Source organism: Mesoplodon mirus (assembly GCF_964341445.2).
Source record: "Mesoplodon mirus genome assembly, chromosome: 3".
NCBI lineage: Eukaryota > Metazoa > Chordata > Mammalia > Artiodactyla > Ziphiidae > Mesoplodon > Mesoplodon mirus.
In genome coordinates, this window is record NC_138978.1 from 86,955,282 (window position 1) to 86,970,174 (window position 14,893).

The 14,893-nt window shown below is 36.3% G+C and overlaps 1 protein-coding gene across 1 annotated transcript in view; it reads right to left on the reverse strand.

Moving 5' to 3' along the window:
• HFM1 (helicase for meiosis 1) overlaps window positions 1-14,893 on the reverse strand; it is a 133,357-nt gene that overhangs the window by 27,169 nt on the left and 91,295 nt on the right. The window contains exons 30-31 of the mRNA XM_082615146.1: window positions 1,850-1,930; window positions 1,488-1,603 (exon numbers count right to left, since the gene is read on the reverse strand). Of these exons, the coding sequence (XP_082471272.1) occupies window positions 1,488-1,603; window positions 1,850-1,930 (197 nt within the window). The remainder of the gene's footprint in view (window positions 1-1,487; window positions 1,604-1,849; window positions 1,931-14,893) is intronic.

Here is a 14,893-nt window from a genome sequence, read left to right on the forward strand (position 1 = left end):
TCATTAGAGAAATGCAACTCAAAAGTACAGTGAGGTATCACCTCACACCAGTCAGAATGGCCATCATCAAAAAATCTACAAACAATAAATTCTGGAGAGGGTGTGGAGAAAAGGGAACCCTCTTGCACTGTTGGAGGGAATGTAAATTGATACAGCCACTATGGAGAACAGTATGGAGGTTCCTTAAAAAACTAAAAATAGAACTACCATGCGACCCAGGAATCCCACTACTTGGCATTGCATATGCCCTGAGAAAACCATCATTCAAAAAGAGTCATGTACCACAATGTTCATTGCAGCTCTATTTACAATAGCCAGGACATGGAAGCAACCTAAGTGGCCACTGATGGATGAATGGATAAAGAAGATGTGGCTCACATATACAATGGAATATTACTCAGCCAAAAAAGAAACGAAATTGAGTTATTTGTAGTGAGGTGTTTGGATGTAGAGTCTGTCACACAGAGTGAAGTAAGTCAGAAAGAGAAAAACAAATACTGTATGCTAACACATATATATGGAATCTAAAAAAAAAAAAAGAAAGAAAGAAAAAAACATGGTTATGAAAAACCTAGGGGCAGGACAGGAATAAAGACACAGATGTGGAGAATGGACTTGAGGACACGGGGAGGGGGAAGGGTAAGCTGGGTCGAAGTGACAGAGTGGCAGGGACTTATATACACTACCAAATGTAAAACAGATAGCTAGTGGGAAGCAGCCGCATAGCACAGGGAGATCAGCTCAGTGCTTTGTGACCACCTAGGGGGTGGCATAGGGAGGGTGGTAGGGAGACTCAAGAGGGCGGCGATATAGGGATATATGTATATGTATAGCTGATACACTTAGTTATAAAGCAGAAACTAACACACCATTGTAAAGCAATTATACTCTAATAAAAATGTTTAAAAAAAAAAGACCAAGAAAAGAATCAGGCACTCTGCCATTTTCTTGGCTCTGTTTGTGGCCTGATCAATTATTTTGCCCTGGACATGATGACTTAGGCTTAGAGTAAGTCTGCTAGTGACTAGAGTATCAACAAGTAGGGACTCCCATTTCTTCATCACTTGAAAGGGAGACTCTTGCTCTCTACTCATCTACGTGCGTCAATCAAAATCAACTTCAGACTTTCCAGCACAGTCCACCACAGATGGATCCACAAAAGGGCAAGAGTTTCTAGTTTCAATTGCTGAACCAAAGCAAGCTACATATCCCTCTTCTCTGGTTAAAAAAAAAAAAAAGAGGCTAATGAAGCAAAGCGGTGTATAACTATGCCCCTATGTGCCAAAAGTGGATTTATAGATTAATTATTAAAAACTACAGTATCTTTTCCTATAGAAACAGTATTATTAATAATAGTCATTTTCCTATGCAAGCCTTTATGTAACTCTAAAGTACTCTGTGGATACCTACCTAATTGATATCCAGAATAAAGGGATATTCATATACATTTAATTACAGAACAAGGGATAAATGTTATTAAAACTAACCTTTAGACGTTTTACTGGAGGAAGAGATAAAACAGCATTTCTGTTTCTTAAATCAGATAAATATGAAGAAACTGTTGACTCTTTCATTTCTGACTTCTGTGCAACTCCATTTTTACCTATGAAAAGAAATTCTATATTCTTTAAGTTAAACTTTATGTATTGTTCATATAAAGCCAAATTTCTTCAAAATTTCTAATCTAATATTTACTTTTTAAAAATGTTAACCACAAAAGAAAGAAAATTATTTGAGTTATAAGCTGCATAATATAAATATCATACGTAGATAATTAGGATATTGTTACTATTCTTCAATGACCTTTCAATTTTTAAAACCTGAAATAAACTTGTTTTATGGAACTCACAGCAGTCATGTCCACATGTATGTTTATTTTTACAGTGATGTTTACATTCTCGGTTCCCAGGTTTTTTGCAGGCAGTCATTCCTAAATTAATATAAGAAAAGAAAGCCTATTTTCACTACATCTATTAATGTGACTAATTATAATTAATTTTTATCCAGCTCTGTCCTTTCTGGCAGTACAAAAAGATTATGATTTTCACACTCCCTCAAAAGTTAACCCCTTTAATATGTATTTTTTAAAAGATATCCTGATAACAATCAGTCCCTGCCCACTATGGGGCCCATCCCAGCTTTTCACAAGGAGCACTGAGTCACCTATAAGCTTCTCTTAACCTCCCTGATATAAATAGAACCAAATATCACTGAACATCAGTTAACTTCTGCTGAATGAGATAAGAGTGAGGGTGGAGTTTTGAAACTTTTTTTTCTACTTTATACTTAAGCCTGAAGAACCCAGAAAGAAGGAAATCTCATGGCATTCTGATGGTACCACTGACAACAGCTAGTATATAGGACACTATGCATATTTAATAAATGTTAGAAATAAGTGCTTAGGGATATAAACAAATTTGCTATATGAATTCATAGAAAGGAGAGATTGCTTCCAGCTTGACCCCTCTAAGCTAGAATTAATATATCGAAATATATAATCTATTCTTCATTTATTATATTTAAGTAGGCTTTTTCTTGATTTTAACTCTCCGACTAATGTGGGAGAAGGGAGACATTTGAAGTGGTCCTTGAAGGACAGACAGGATCTGGACATGAGAAGGGGACCAGAGGAAGATGTTCCAGATAGAGAGCATAATATCCAAAGGCAGGCAACCACACACTATAGAAACAAATCAGTTTATTTTTGCTGGAGCACAGATTTTAAATGAATTAGAAATGTTGGAGGTAGTGAAGAGCTTTGAAAACCTTTGTAATCTTTCTTGGTCCTTTACTCTTCATTTTCAGTGTGTTGCTCAATCAACTTTTTCAAGGCATGGCACATCTAAACAATGATAATATATGTATAGCACCCAGGGGTAAATGAATAAGGCTGCTCACCATATGAGGCAACTGGTTAGATGCCTTGAAGGCTGAGCAGATCAATGTACTGGGTACTGAAAAAGTAATAAAATACCCCTGGCAGCTGGTAGCTGACAGCTGAACCATAGTGTTCCCAACTGAACATAAACAATTTCGGCAGAATATAAACAATACTCAGATAAGGCCACTCTATGATCGTAGTAGAAGACAGATAATAAGACTAGTGTGTAATTATTTCTGAAAGTAGAGACAAGGACTCTGAAGAACCACAAAAATAACTAAACATCTCCCTCTTCTGGCTAATATAAATGACTACTATTTTTTTAAATTCTCCCATCTCCAAGATAAGATATACCAAAATATCCAATATCCCACTTGCTGATAGCACCCAATCTAGAATTGACCTCTGCTTCTCCCAAACCCTTCTAAGAATCACCTGGCACAAGCTGAACTCCTATAATAGGCTCCTCCCAATTCCCTGAGATGACCCACAGTTCTGCAGGTGCTGTGCTCTCCTTTGCTGCAGCAAATTAAAAAATACCTAACTTTCCTCAAATACAGGTATGCTCCTAATGATCCTTGTCTGAAAGGTTTCAACGTTATACTTTACAAGGTATGTCACGGCTTACTGGTTGAGAAGTTTTGCCCCAGTTCATGATCTCTGTTTTCCTTGAATCCAGTCCTACCATGCTACAATTTATCTATATGCTGTTGCTTAATTAATCCTCCCAAAATTCAACGCTGATCAGATCATTTGCCCACTTAGAAACGTTAGTTACTTCCTGCTGCCAACTGAATTCCACATTTAAAGTCCTCCACAATGTAATTCTAGCCTCCCTTCTAACACCCATATTAACCCTCCAAAAAAATACATTCACTTGCCATTAGTGTTCAAATAGTCCCAAGCCTTTCTATGATTGTACCTTTGATATTACCTCTTGTCTTAGAAGACCCTTCTTTGTCTAACAGAAGCCTATCCATCAGCTTTCAAGACCAACTCAAATGGCACCTCTATCATGGAGATCTATACTGATCACCTAAATTGGAAGTGATTTCTCTCTCCTTCAAGCCCTTATGGCATTTTCTTTGCCCCTCTCACCTACTGTATGCTGCTTTATATTTAATGTATTTACATGAAAAACACAGTGGTGAAGTACAGGGCACCCTAAACTAGAGTAAGAAAACATGAGTTCTAATATGGATTGTTCTCTGTTAAAAACAACAACAACAACAACAGGAATTAAAAATAATACTACCTGTTTTGGACTTCCCTGATGGCGCAGTGGTTAAGAATCCACCTGCCAAAGAAGGGGACATGGGTTCGAGCCCTGGGCTGGGAAGATCTCACATGCCGCGGAGCAGCTAAGCCCGTGCGCCACAACTACTGAGCCCATGTGCTGCAACTACTGAAGCCTGTGCACCTAGAACCCGTGCTCCGCAACAAGAGAAGCCACTGCAACGAGAAGCCTGTGCACCGCAACAAAGAGTAGCCTCTGCTCGCCCCAACTAGACAAAGCCCGGGCGCAGCAATGAAGAGCCAAAGCAGCCAAAAATAAATAAATAAATAAATAGATTTATTTTAAAAAATAATACTACCTGTTTTGTTACCTCACAGAGGTAAAAAGATAAAATGAAATTACGTATGTGATAGCATTTTAAAATTAAGTAATAAACTAATATATTAGTGTATGTATTATCTCTACTATTACATTAATTAAAGATTATACAAGTAAATATAAAATTGTTCTGAGTGCTATGAAGGAGAGGGGCACAAAGCTATATAACAGGGGGAATGGCCCTGGTCAGCAATGTCTTGGAAGACTTTCCTAATGAAGTGATAATTGGACTGAGGACTGAAAAAAAATGGCGTTAACAAGCCAAAGGGGTAGGAGAAAGAAAGGGATAGCATATGAAAAAGCTTTAAAGAAGAGAAAGCATGGCACGTGGAGAAATTAAAAGAAGGTCAATGTGGCTGATGCTCAGAAAATGAGAGTGCATGAGATGAGACTACAGTGGTAGAAAGATCAGCCTATATTCCTAGGGAAACAGCTCCACCATGGCAACCTGGTGATTGCATGTCTCCACCTAGGCAAGGCTCAGTTAGTTACAGAATGCCCTCTGATCCTCCCTGGGACATGTCAAGATAGGCAGTCTTGCAAGGAACTGTTAAGGCTATTTCTCATCTGCCTCCTTGCAGGAGGCTGCCTATCCTGCATAAGGCTGCCATGAGGCAGTTTCTCGTCCGTCTCCTGGTTCTAGTAAGGTATAGGACTTTCGACCTTGACCCTTTCAGGTACAGCTGTAGGCTATAAAGTTGCTTAGCTGCAGCCTAGAGTTGACTCCTCAAAAACAAAGCAACCTATTATTCTTGTCATCTGGTCCCTCCAGTTCAGTGTCATCCTCTGGGATTATAGATGCATGCAGCTGATACCATGCTGATCATGTTCTGCTGTCTGTGTAAGTAATAAACTGTCTAAATATATTTGAGTCTCTTGTGTCCTTACCAGTCAATCCTATGGAGGTGAGGCAAGACTACATAGCAGCTGGCAGCCCACTGCTACTTAGGAACTGATTGACTAAGTGTTAGTATGGAAACTTGTAGTGGATGTTAACGATGTAGATCTTTTATTCTAGGAGCTATGGGGAGCCACTGAAGTGTTTTAACCAAAGAAGGGACAAAACTGAATTTGCATTTTGAAAAAAGCAATCTATGGAGTGTAGTATGGAGAACAGATTTGAGAGAGGACAGAGTAGATGCAAGAAAACTAGTTAAGAGGCTACTGTAGGAGAATGGATTTGAGAGAGGACGGAGCAGATAAACGAAAATTACAGTAACAGTCTAGAGTGGTAGTATTAGTAGATTCAAAGAGAATGGACTAATTTGAGAGATACATAGAAGGTAAAAATATTTTTAATGCAGAATCAAGTGGAGTGCTTTTCTTTCTTGAGCAACATATTATTTTCCCTGAAGTTTTACTGCCTTCCTTTTAGTCTAGCAATATCTACCTAAAGCTTCTTTAGTTCATTCAATATTTCAAAGATAAAGGCAACTATATGAAAGCACCTCACCCATTTACTCCCCCAATATATATCTCCTTTCTTGAGCCCTCCATCTTTCTCCCAATGCAATCTAGGCCTGTGCTATAGTTGTCATCCTGGAACTTCCTTTCATTAAGCTTCTGGGCTGAATCCACTATTGCTGGATTCTTTGACTTTTTCTTTATTGGTTAACTGCTTTGTTTGATTGTGCTCATCCTAGAACAACTGCCTGAGAAAGGATGTATGAGAGTTAAACTTTCTGAATCCTTGACTGTATTAAGATGTCTTTATTTTACTTTCACACTTAATTAATAGTTTTCCTGGGTATAGAGCACGGGGTTGGAAATAATTTTCCCCCTGGATTTTTAAGTCCACTGTCTTCTACCATCCAGTGTTGCTGATAAAAACATTAAAACTACTTCAATTTTTGTTCCTTGGAAGCATTTATGATTTTCTATCCATGATGTTCTGAAACGTTGCTTCCTTTGTAGATCTTCTTTCATTCATCCTAACCAGCACTAAGTAAGCCTTTTTGATGCACAGATATATGTCTCACTTTATGTCTAGTGAATCTTCTCAAATTATTTATTCTGATTTGTTTGTTCTGTCTTTCTGGAACTTTTATTAGTCGGGTATCAGACTCCAGATTGACCTCTTGTCTCATGTTTTCTGTCTCCTTGTCTTTTTGCTTTCATTCAGATTATACTGATTTTATTTTCTGGCCCGCCAGCTAAGCTATTTTTTTTTTTTCAAATCATAATTTTTACTTCCCTGTGCTCGCTCTTCTTCTTTAATTGTTCCTTTTTTCACAGCATGCTATTCTGTTTTATGGTTTCAATTTAGCCTTTAATTTCTCTGATGTTGCTGATTAGTTTATATTACATTTTATTATATCTCTAAATTATCCTGTTGTTCTTTCATCCATTTTCTGTTTACCTATTTTGGGCTTTCTTTCACATGTTCCAAATTTTCCTCAAATGTCTCTTCATCCTTGGTTGTCTGCCTATACAGCAGTCCTATTATATCTCCACAGATGAGAAAATTCATAAAGAGGTTAAGTAACATGTTCAAAACTATGAAATAATAAGTAGCAAATCTGAGATTCTAATTCAGGTGGTCTAATTCCAGAGCCTGATCTCTCAACCACCCTGCTTTACTAGTTATACTAGCTGCCTTAGTTCTCCCCATATAATGTATTTAATTTACTTAGGGAAGGAATCTACTGTTTGTGGGTTGGGAAGAATAGGAGGAAACGCCTTGAAGGTTGTTGTTTTGATGTAAGTGATAAGGAGTCACTTTGTCCCTTATCCAACAATTTCTAAATAGATGAACTTCTAAACATTACCACAAGATGGTGCACAATGACTATACACACATTTGTTCCCAGTGGTGGAAACTAACTAGGATCTGGAAATCTAATTATAGAGATTCTGGGGACACCCCAAAATTTCAAGGCAGTGTTGGCAAGTCTTGCTAGGAATGAGAACTATATACAAGTTTGTTTACAGAATACTAGCATACGGCTATTACTACCTAAGTGACAAAAACTTCTACTATATTTCTGTTAGAAATGATACTTAGAAAATATGTGCTCCTCCACCCCAACTCCACTCCCTAAGTCTGAGAACTGTCTGAATTTGTCTTATTAACAAACACAAGCTTACAGAGATTGTCAATTGGAAAAATAAGGTTCTGAGAGAAAACTGACCTAAGCTGTACACTTAGGTATAAAATTAACAGATCCCATACTCCATCACTATCATAATCTGAAATGCATATATTTTCTTAGTTCTGTCACATAATATATTAATTTACATGTTTTTAAAGTTCCAGTTTCCAAGTATTTAAAGCAAAATAAATCATTAATGTGAACTAGAAATGTATTTGAAGTAAATACTTAAAATTACTTTAACAGGGTCGATAATGACCAGTGGGGTAAGGGTCAGTTGCTTAAAAAAAAAAAATCCAGAAAAAACAAATTAAAAATAGGAGGCATCCCTGACACAGCTTCACATCCTAACTATAAATTCAAATAATGTGGTCTGTGCATAAGCTACTGGAATTAATATTTTTAAAAGAAGATTACTTTTTATTTTGCAGTTCCTGATATATGCTAATCATATTTATGCACTTTATAATTTTACTTTTTAAATGAGAAAGCAAATCTCCTTTCAATTTTTTTGTCAAATATTACACTATCATTTTGTTATTTATCAAGAAAAGGATAGCACTAATGAATTGGAGTCCTTGATTTTGCAATTTAATGTATGTATACACTAAAGAGTACAAAGAAAAGCAGACTGCCTTTTGACTAGTATTTAAATGTGCACACTTCCAAAGCACTAGGGCACTGGTTTCATCCTTGCATTCTTCAAGTACCTTAAATTTTCACAGTCAAAATGGCATAGCAAATGAACTTATTAATGTCAAATCAATTTTCTTCAAAGTAAACAAAGCCCATACTTCTTATTGAGAATGCATTTAAAAGGATAAGAAGTTTAAATGCTAAAAATAAAAGTTAAAAAAAAAAACTTTACAACTAAAAGGTGTATTTTTCACATGGCCTAAGCTTAAAAATAGCAAAAATATTTTTCCTAAAATTTTACAAAAATTTTATCTCTTGGACTATAACTGTGAGAAACAACTAAAAAAAATTTTTTTGAAAGAGTTGTAGGAAGCATAAAAAATTTCTAATTATATTTGTACTCTAAGGTGCATACTTCTGTTTTTAAATATGGTCCTACAATTTGACAATATAAAATATTAAAATATTTTTTGAACCTACAAGTACATTTGGAAACAATCATTTAGCAACTATATTCTCTGAATTAAATATCAGTTTTTATCATTTAATAAAATGGGTTATGCTGAAAATGTGGGGGACTTTTGCTCTCATAAAAGTCTCATGCTAGTAGGAAGTATAGTAAACATCCTAATTTTCACTACAGTTGCAAGCAACAGAAACAATTCAAGCTATTTAAAAAAAAACCCATGTGGTGGGTGGTGGAAATGTATTACATGAACATAGCTATCTCACAGAATCCAAAAGCAGCAATGCAGCTAGGCATCACGAGGGACTGAAACCAAGAAATGGAAAGTCATCAGAACTTCAGCTCTGGCCTTTTCACCTTTGCTTCTTTCTATACCTCTGCTTTAGTCTTCTCTTACATGGTCCAGCTATCTTTGATTATTTCTGTACATAGTAAAGGATGGCCACCGACAGCTCTGATTTTATATTCTCTTAGTGCAGTCCTAATTCTAAATTGTCTTTCTTAAACTGAGGTATTTCTTTTCTTCTAGGAATTTGGACTTTGAACTGAATGAAAGAAGGTCACCCTGGTTCCTGACAATTTTCCTGTCAGAAAAATAGTGGCCAGACGGGGGTCCGAGGAGAATGCAGTACAAACAAGACAAACAACCTACTTTTGTGATGTGGTAGTCAGTTCTAAGAAAAAGGGAGTCATTGAAAGATAGGCAGAAACCTTCTTCCTTTTGTATATCTAAACATATACACCATGAGATTTCTAGTTTTCCTGTAGTGTGGTCTTTCACATCTTCTGCTACTGTATTACTAGATATTTGAGATTTCTAATGCTATTGTAAATGGTATTTTCAGAATTATGATTTCTATCATTTTTTTGCTGTTAAGTAGTAATACAACTGATGTTTAAATTTTTTAATTGAAATAGAATTCATACCACAAAGACCTTTTTTTTTTTTTTTTTTTTTTTTTTTTTTTTGCGGTATGTGGGCCTCTCACTGCCGCGGCCTCCCCCGTTGCGGAGCACAGGCTCCGGATGCGCAGGCCCAGCGGCCATGGCTCACGGGCCCAGCCGCTCCGCGGCATATGGGATCCTCCCAGACCGGGGCACGAACCCGTATCCCCTGCATCGGCAGGCGGACTCTCAACCACTGCGCCACCAGGGAGGCCCCACAAAGACCTTTTTAAAGTACATGATTCAGTGGGTTTTTAGTATATTTCCAAGGTCGTACAACCATCATACCTATTTAATTCCAGAACACTGTCATCACCACAGAAAGAAATCATGAACCCACTAGTAGTCACTCCTCATTTCTTCCTACCCCTTGCCCCTGGAATCACTAATCTACTTCCTGTCATTATGTATATGCCTATCCTAGACATTCACATAAATGGAATCATACAATATCTGATCTTTTGTGACTGGCTTCTCTCATTAGCATAATGTTTTCAAGGTTCATCCATGTTGTAGCATGTATCAGTAGTTTATTCCTCTTTATGGCTGAATAATATTCCATTGAATGAATATACCACATTTTACTTATCTATTAGTTGATGGATATTTGGGTTGTTTCTACTTTTTGGCTGTTATGAATAATGCTGCTATAAACATTCATGTACAAGTTTTTGTATGAATATTTTTCAATTTGTTTGGATATATACCTAGAGGAGGAATTCCTGGGTAATTCTATGTTTAACTTCTTGAGGAACTGACAAAATGTTTTCCAAAGCAGCTGCACAATTTCATATCCCCACTACCAAAGCATGAGGGTTTCAATTTCTCTGCATCTTTGCCAACACTTGTTACTGTCCATCTTTTTTATTAAAGCCATCCTACTGGGTGATACCACACTGTGGTTTTGATTTGAATTTCTGTATTGATTAATGATGTTGGACATCTTTTCATGTTGCATATTGGCCATTTGTAGCTCTTCTTTGAAAAATGTCTACTTAAATTCTTTGACCAGTTTTAATTGGGTTATTTGTGTTTTTATTGTTGAGTTGTAAGATTTCTTTATATATACTAGATTCTAGTCCTTTATCACATATATGATTTGCAAATATTTTCTCATCTTGTGGGTTGTCTTTCACTTTCTTGATAGTGTCAGTTGAAGCACAAAAATTTTTAACCTTGATAAAGTCCAATTCATCTGTTTTTCTTTCTTTGGTTGCTTGAGCTTCAGATGTCATATCTAATAAACTACTGCCTAATCCAATGTCAAGAAAATATACACCCATGTGTTCTTCTAAGAGTTTTACAGTTTTAATTCTTATCTTTAGGCCATTGATCCATTTTGAGAAAATTTTTATATATAGTATGAAGTAGAGGTTCAAACTAATTCAACTGGCTATCCAGATGCCCAGACCTATTTGTTGAAATACTATCCTTTCCCCACTGAATTGTTTTGGCATCTTTGTTCAAAATCAGTTGGCCACAGATGTATGGATTTATTTCTGTATTTTCAATTATATTCTATTGATCTATATGTCTATTATTATGCCAGCACTACACTGCCTTGATTACTGTAGTTTTATAGTAAGTTTTGAAATCAGGAATTGTGAGTCTCCATGTTTGTTCTTTTTTTAAAAGATTGATTTGGCTATTTTGAGTCCCTTACATTTGCATATGAATTTTAGAATCAGCTTGTGAATTTCTGCCAAAAAAAAAAAAGCTGGAATTTTGACAGGGGCTGTATTGAATCTGTGAATTAATTTGGGAAATGTTGCCACCTTAATGATATTCAGACTTCCAATCCATGAACATGGCATATCTTTCCATTTATTTAGGACTTTTTAATTTCTTACAATGGTGTTTTGAAGTTTGCAGTGTTCACATCTTGCACTTATTTTGTTAAATTTATTATTTTATTCTTTTTTGATGTTATTGTACAATTTTTAATATTGACTCTTTATCCAGTGATGTTTCTAAATTTATATATTAATTCTAATAGTGTGTCCAGTCTTTTATATTTTCTAGGTACATAATTATGTTGCTTTCAAGTAATGACAGTTTATTTCTTTCTTCCTAATCTTTATCCCTTATATTTCTTTTTCTATATAATTGTACTGACTAGGACTTCTAGCACAATGTCGAAAAGAAGTATTGAATAGTAAGAGAGAACATTCATCATTCTCCGTTTAAATAGGAAAGTTTAAAAATATTTCACTATTGTGTATGACATTTGCTATATATTTTTAATGAAAAACTAACATTGAATTTTTGTCAAAGTTTTTTTGACATCTATCAAGAGGATCACGTTTTTTTCCTTTTTTTTCTTTGCCCTGTTAATGTAAGGATTATATTGATCCATTTTTAAATGCTAAGGCTCTCTTGCATGTATGGAATAAGCCATACTTAATCGTGCTGTATTATGCTTTTTAAATATGTGGCTGGATTCCACTCACCAATATTTTGTTAAGAACATTTGGATTTATATTTGTGAATAGACTGATGAATAATTTCTCTTTCTTTTAATGTCCTTGTCAGGACTTGAAATCAAAGTCATGCTGGCCTTCAAAAAAATTAAAACATTAGAAAATATTCTTTCTTTTTTACTGGAAAAGTTTGGGTAAGTTTGATGTTATTTCTTCCTAAATATTTGGGAAATTTTACCAATGAAGTTATCCAAGCCTCAGCGTTTCTTTATGGAAAGATTTTTTTTTAATTGCTTCAAATTCATTATTAGTGTTAAGACTACTCAGATTTTCTATTTCTTCTGTCAGTTTTGGTAAGATTTCTCCTCAAGGTTTTTGTTCCTTTTTACCCAAATTATGTCAAATTTATTGGTATAAAGTTATTCATAATATCTTGTTGGGGTCTTTTTTATGCCTGTAGGATCTGTAATGATATCACCTTTTTCATTCTTGATATATTTTTTAATTAATTAATTTATTTTATTTAGTTTTGGCTGCATTGGGTCTTCATTGCTGCACGCAGGCCCCCTCCAGCTGTGGCAAGCGGAGGCCACTCCTCACTGCAGTGCGCAGGCCTCTCACTGCGGTGGCCTCTCCCCTTGCAGAGCACGGACTCCAGGCACGCAGGCTTCAGTAGTTGTGGCATGCGGCTCAGCAGTTGTGGCTCACAGGCTCTAGAGCGCAGGCTCAGCAGTTGTGGCACATGGGCCCAGTTGCTCTGCGGCATGGGGGATCCTCCCGGACCACAGCCTGAACCTATGTTCCCTGATTGGCAGGCGGATTCTTAACCACTGTGCCACCAGGGAAGTCTGATATTGTTAATTCATATTTTATCTCTTCTTTATCAGTCTTGGTAGGGACTTCTTAAATTTATTCATCTTTCAAAGAACCAAATCCAATAAATTTGGCTGATAAATTTAGCAGTAATAATTAATTCCTTCAGTTATTTTTTTTCTCAAAATGTCTCGATTTCACTTTCATTTTTGAAGGATATTTTTCACTGCACATAGAAATCTAGGCTGGCAACATTCTGAAGCTATTATTCCATTATCTTCTGGTTTCCATCATCACTGCTGAGAAGTTAGCTGTCAGTTTCACTGTTGCCCTTTGAGGGTAGTGTGTAGTTTTTCTGTGTTTGCTTTTTAAGATTTTCAGCAGTTCTGCTATACTGTGCCCCAGTGTGGTTTTCTATGTATTTGTCTCTGCTTGGGTTTGCTGAAATTCTGAACTCTGTGAGTTGATGTCTTTCATTATTTTGGAATGTTCTAAGCCATTGTCTCTTTAAATATTGCATTTGTCCCATTCTATCTCTACCATGCTTCTCAGACTTTATGCATATGTTAGCACTTTGAGTATTATGCTCTTTTCTGTTCTTTCTGTTCTCTTATCTCTGGGCTTCCATTTAGATATTTTCTATTGATATGTCTAACAGTTCACAAATCTTGTGTTTGGCCATATCCAATCTATTATTAAACCTACCCAAAGAGTTCTTCACTTCAGATATTTTATTTTTCAGTTCTAGGAAGTTCACTTAAATCTCTGTATGGATTCCAATTTTCTGGTTAAAATTTCCAACATTTCATTCATTTTGTCTTTTTTCCCCTCTATTTTCTTGAAAATATTAATCATAGTTGTTTTACAATCTTTAAATGCCAACTCCACCATTTGAATCATCCACAGAGTTGCTTCATTTTCCTATATAGTTATAATTATGAGTCATATGGTCCTTCCTCTTTGCAGGTCTCATAATTTTTTATTGTATGGCAGACATTATATCTACAGATTCCAGATTATGTTATATTCCACCAGAGAGGGTTGCTTTTTTTCTCTGTCAGGCAAACCTGGTGAGTAGCTGATCATATAAAACCCTTTTTAAGGCATGGCTTACCCAGCCTTTTAATTAAGAGCCTAAGGATCCTTGACTCCTCAGTCCTGGAATGGCTCTCCCTCTCTGGAATTTTAGTCACTTTAGTTTGCTTTCATAAATGTCCTAAAAATTGTAATTTTTATAACTTCTGTAGGCTTTTATAATTGCTGCTATCAGAGCATTGGCCTGCCCCAAATTACTGCATCCTACCCAGAAGTGGAAGCTCCTCTGAATTCTTTAAAGAGGAGGATGAGTGCTCCTCAGTTCACAGAGTAGTTCTGTATGTCCTCTTTTGCCATCATTCACTGCAATTACTGTTTATGTCCTCTTTTGCCATCATTCACTGCAATTACTGTTTATTATAACTACCTATACTATTCAGAGAACATGACTGTTTAGATTACTTTGGTAGGTAGCTGCTGCTCTAACATTCCCCAGTACCTGTTAATTGCTCCCTTTACTGTGTCTTTCACAAAGCAATGAAAATAGAACCAAATGAATAAGGAAGAGCTGTATGGTAGACTGCTTATGCCTCAAGTATTAACAACATTTAGTGTTTGTTTTGTAGATTTGGCTATGGAACAATGCAAATGTTTTACATTACTACCAATCAGAATTAATTCTTAAAAACTATTCTAACAACAGAAAATAAAATAAAAAATAAAATAAATAAAAATAGTACATTTGTAGCCAGTTGGTGGGATACCCACACAAAGAAGATATATTCCAAGCGATGTTAAAACACAGTAATTTGAGGGCTTCCCTGGTGGCGCAGTGGTTGAGAGTCCGCCTGCCGATGCAGGGGACACGGCAACGGGTTCGTGCCCTGGTCCGGGAAGACCCCACAGGCCAGGGAGCGGCTAGGCCCGTGAGCCATGGCCGCTGAGCCTGCGTGTCTGGAGCCTGTGCTCTGCAACAGGAGAGGCCACAGC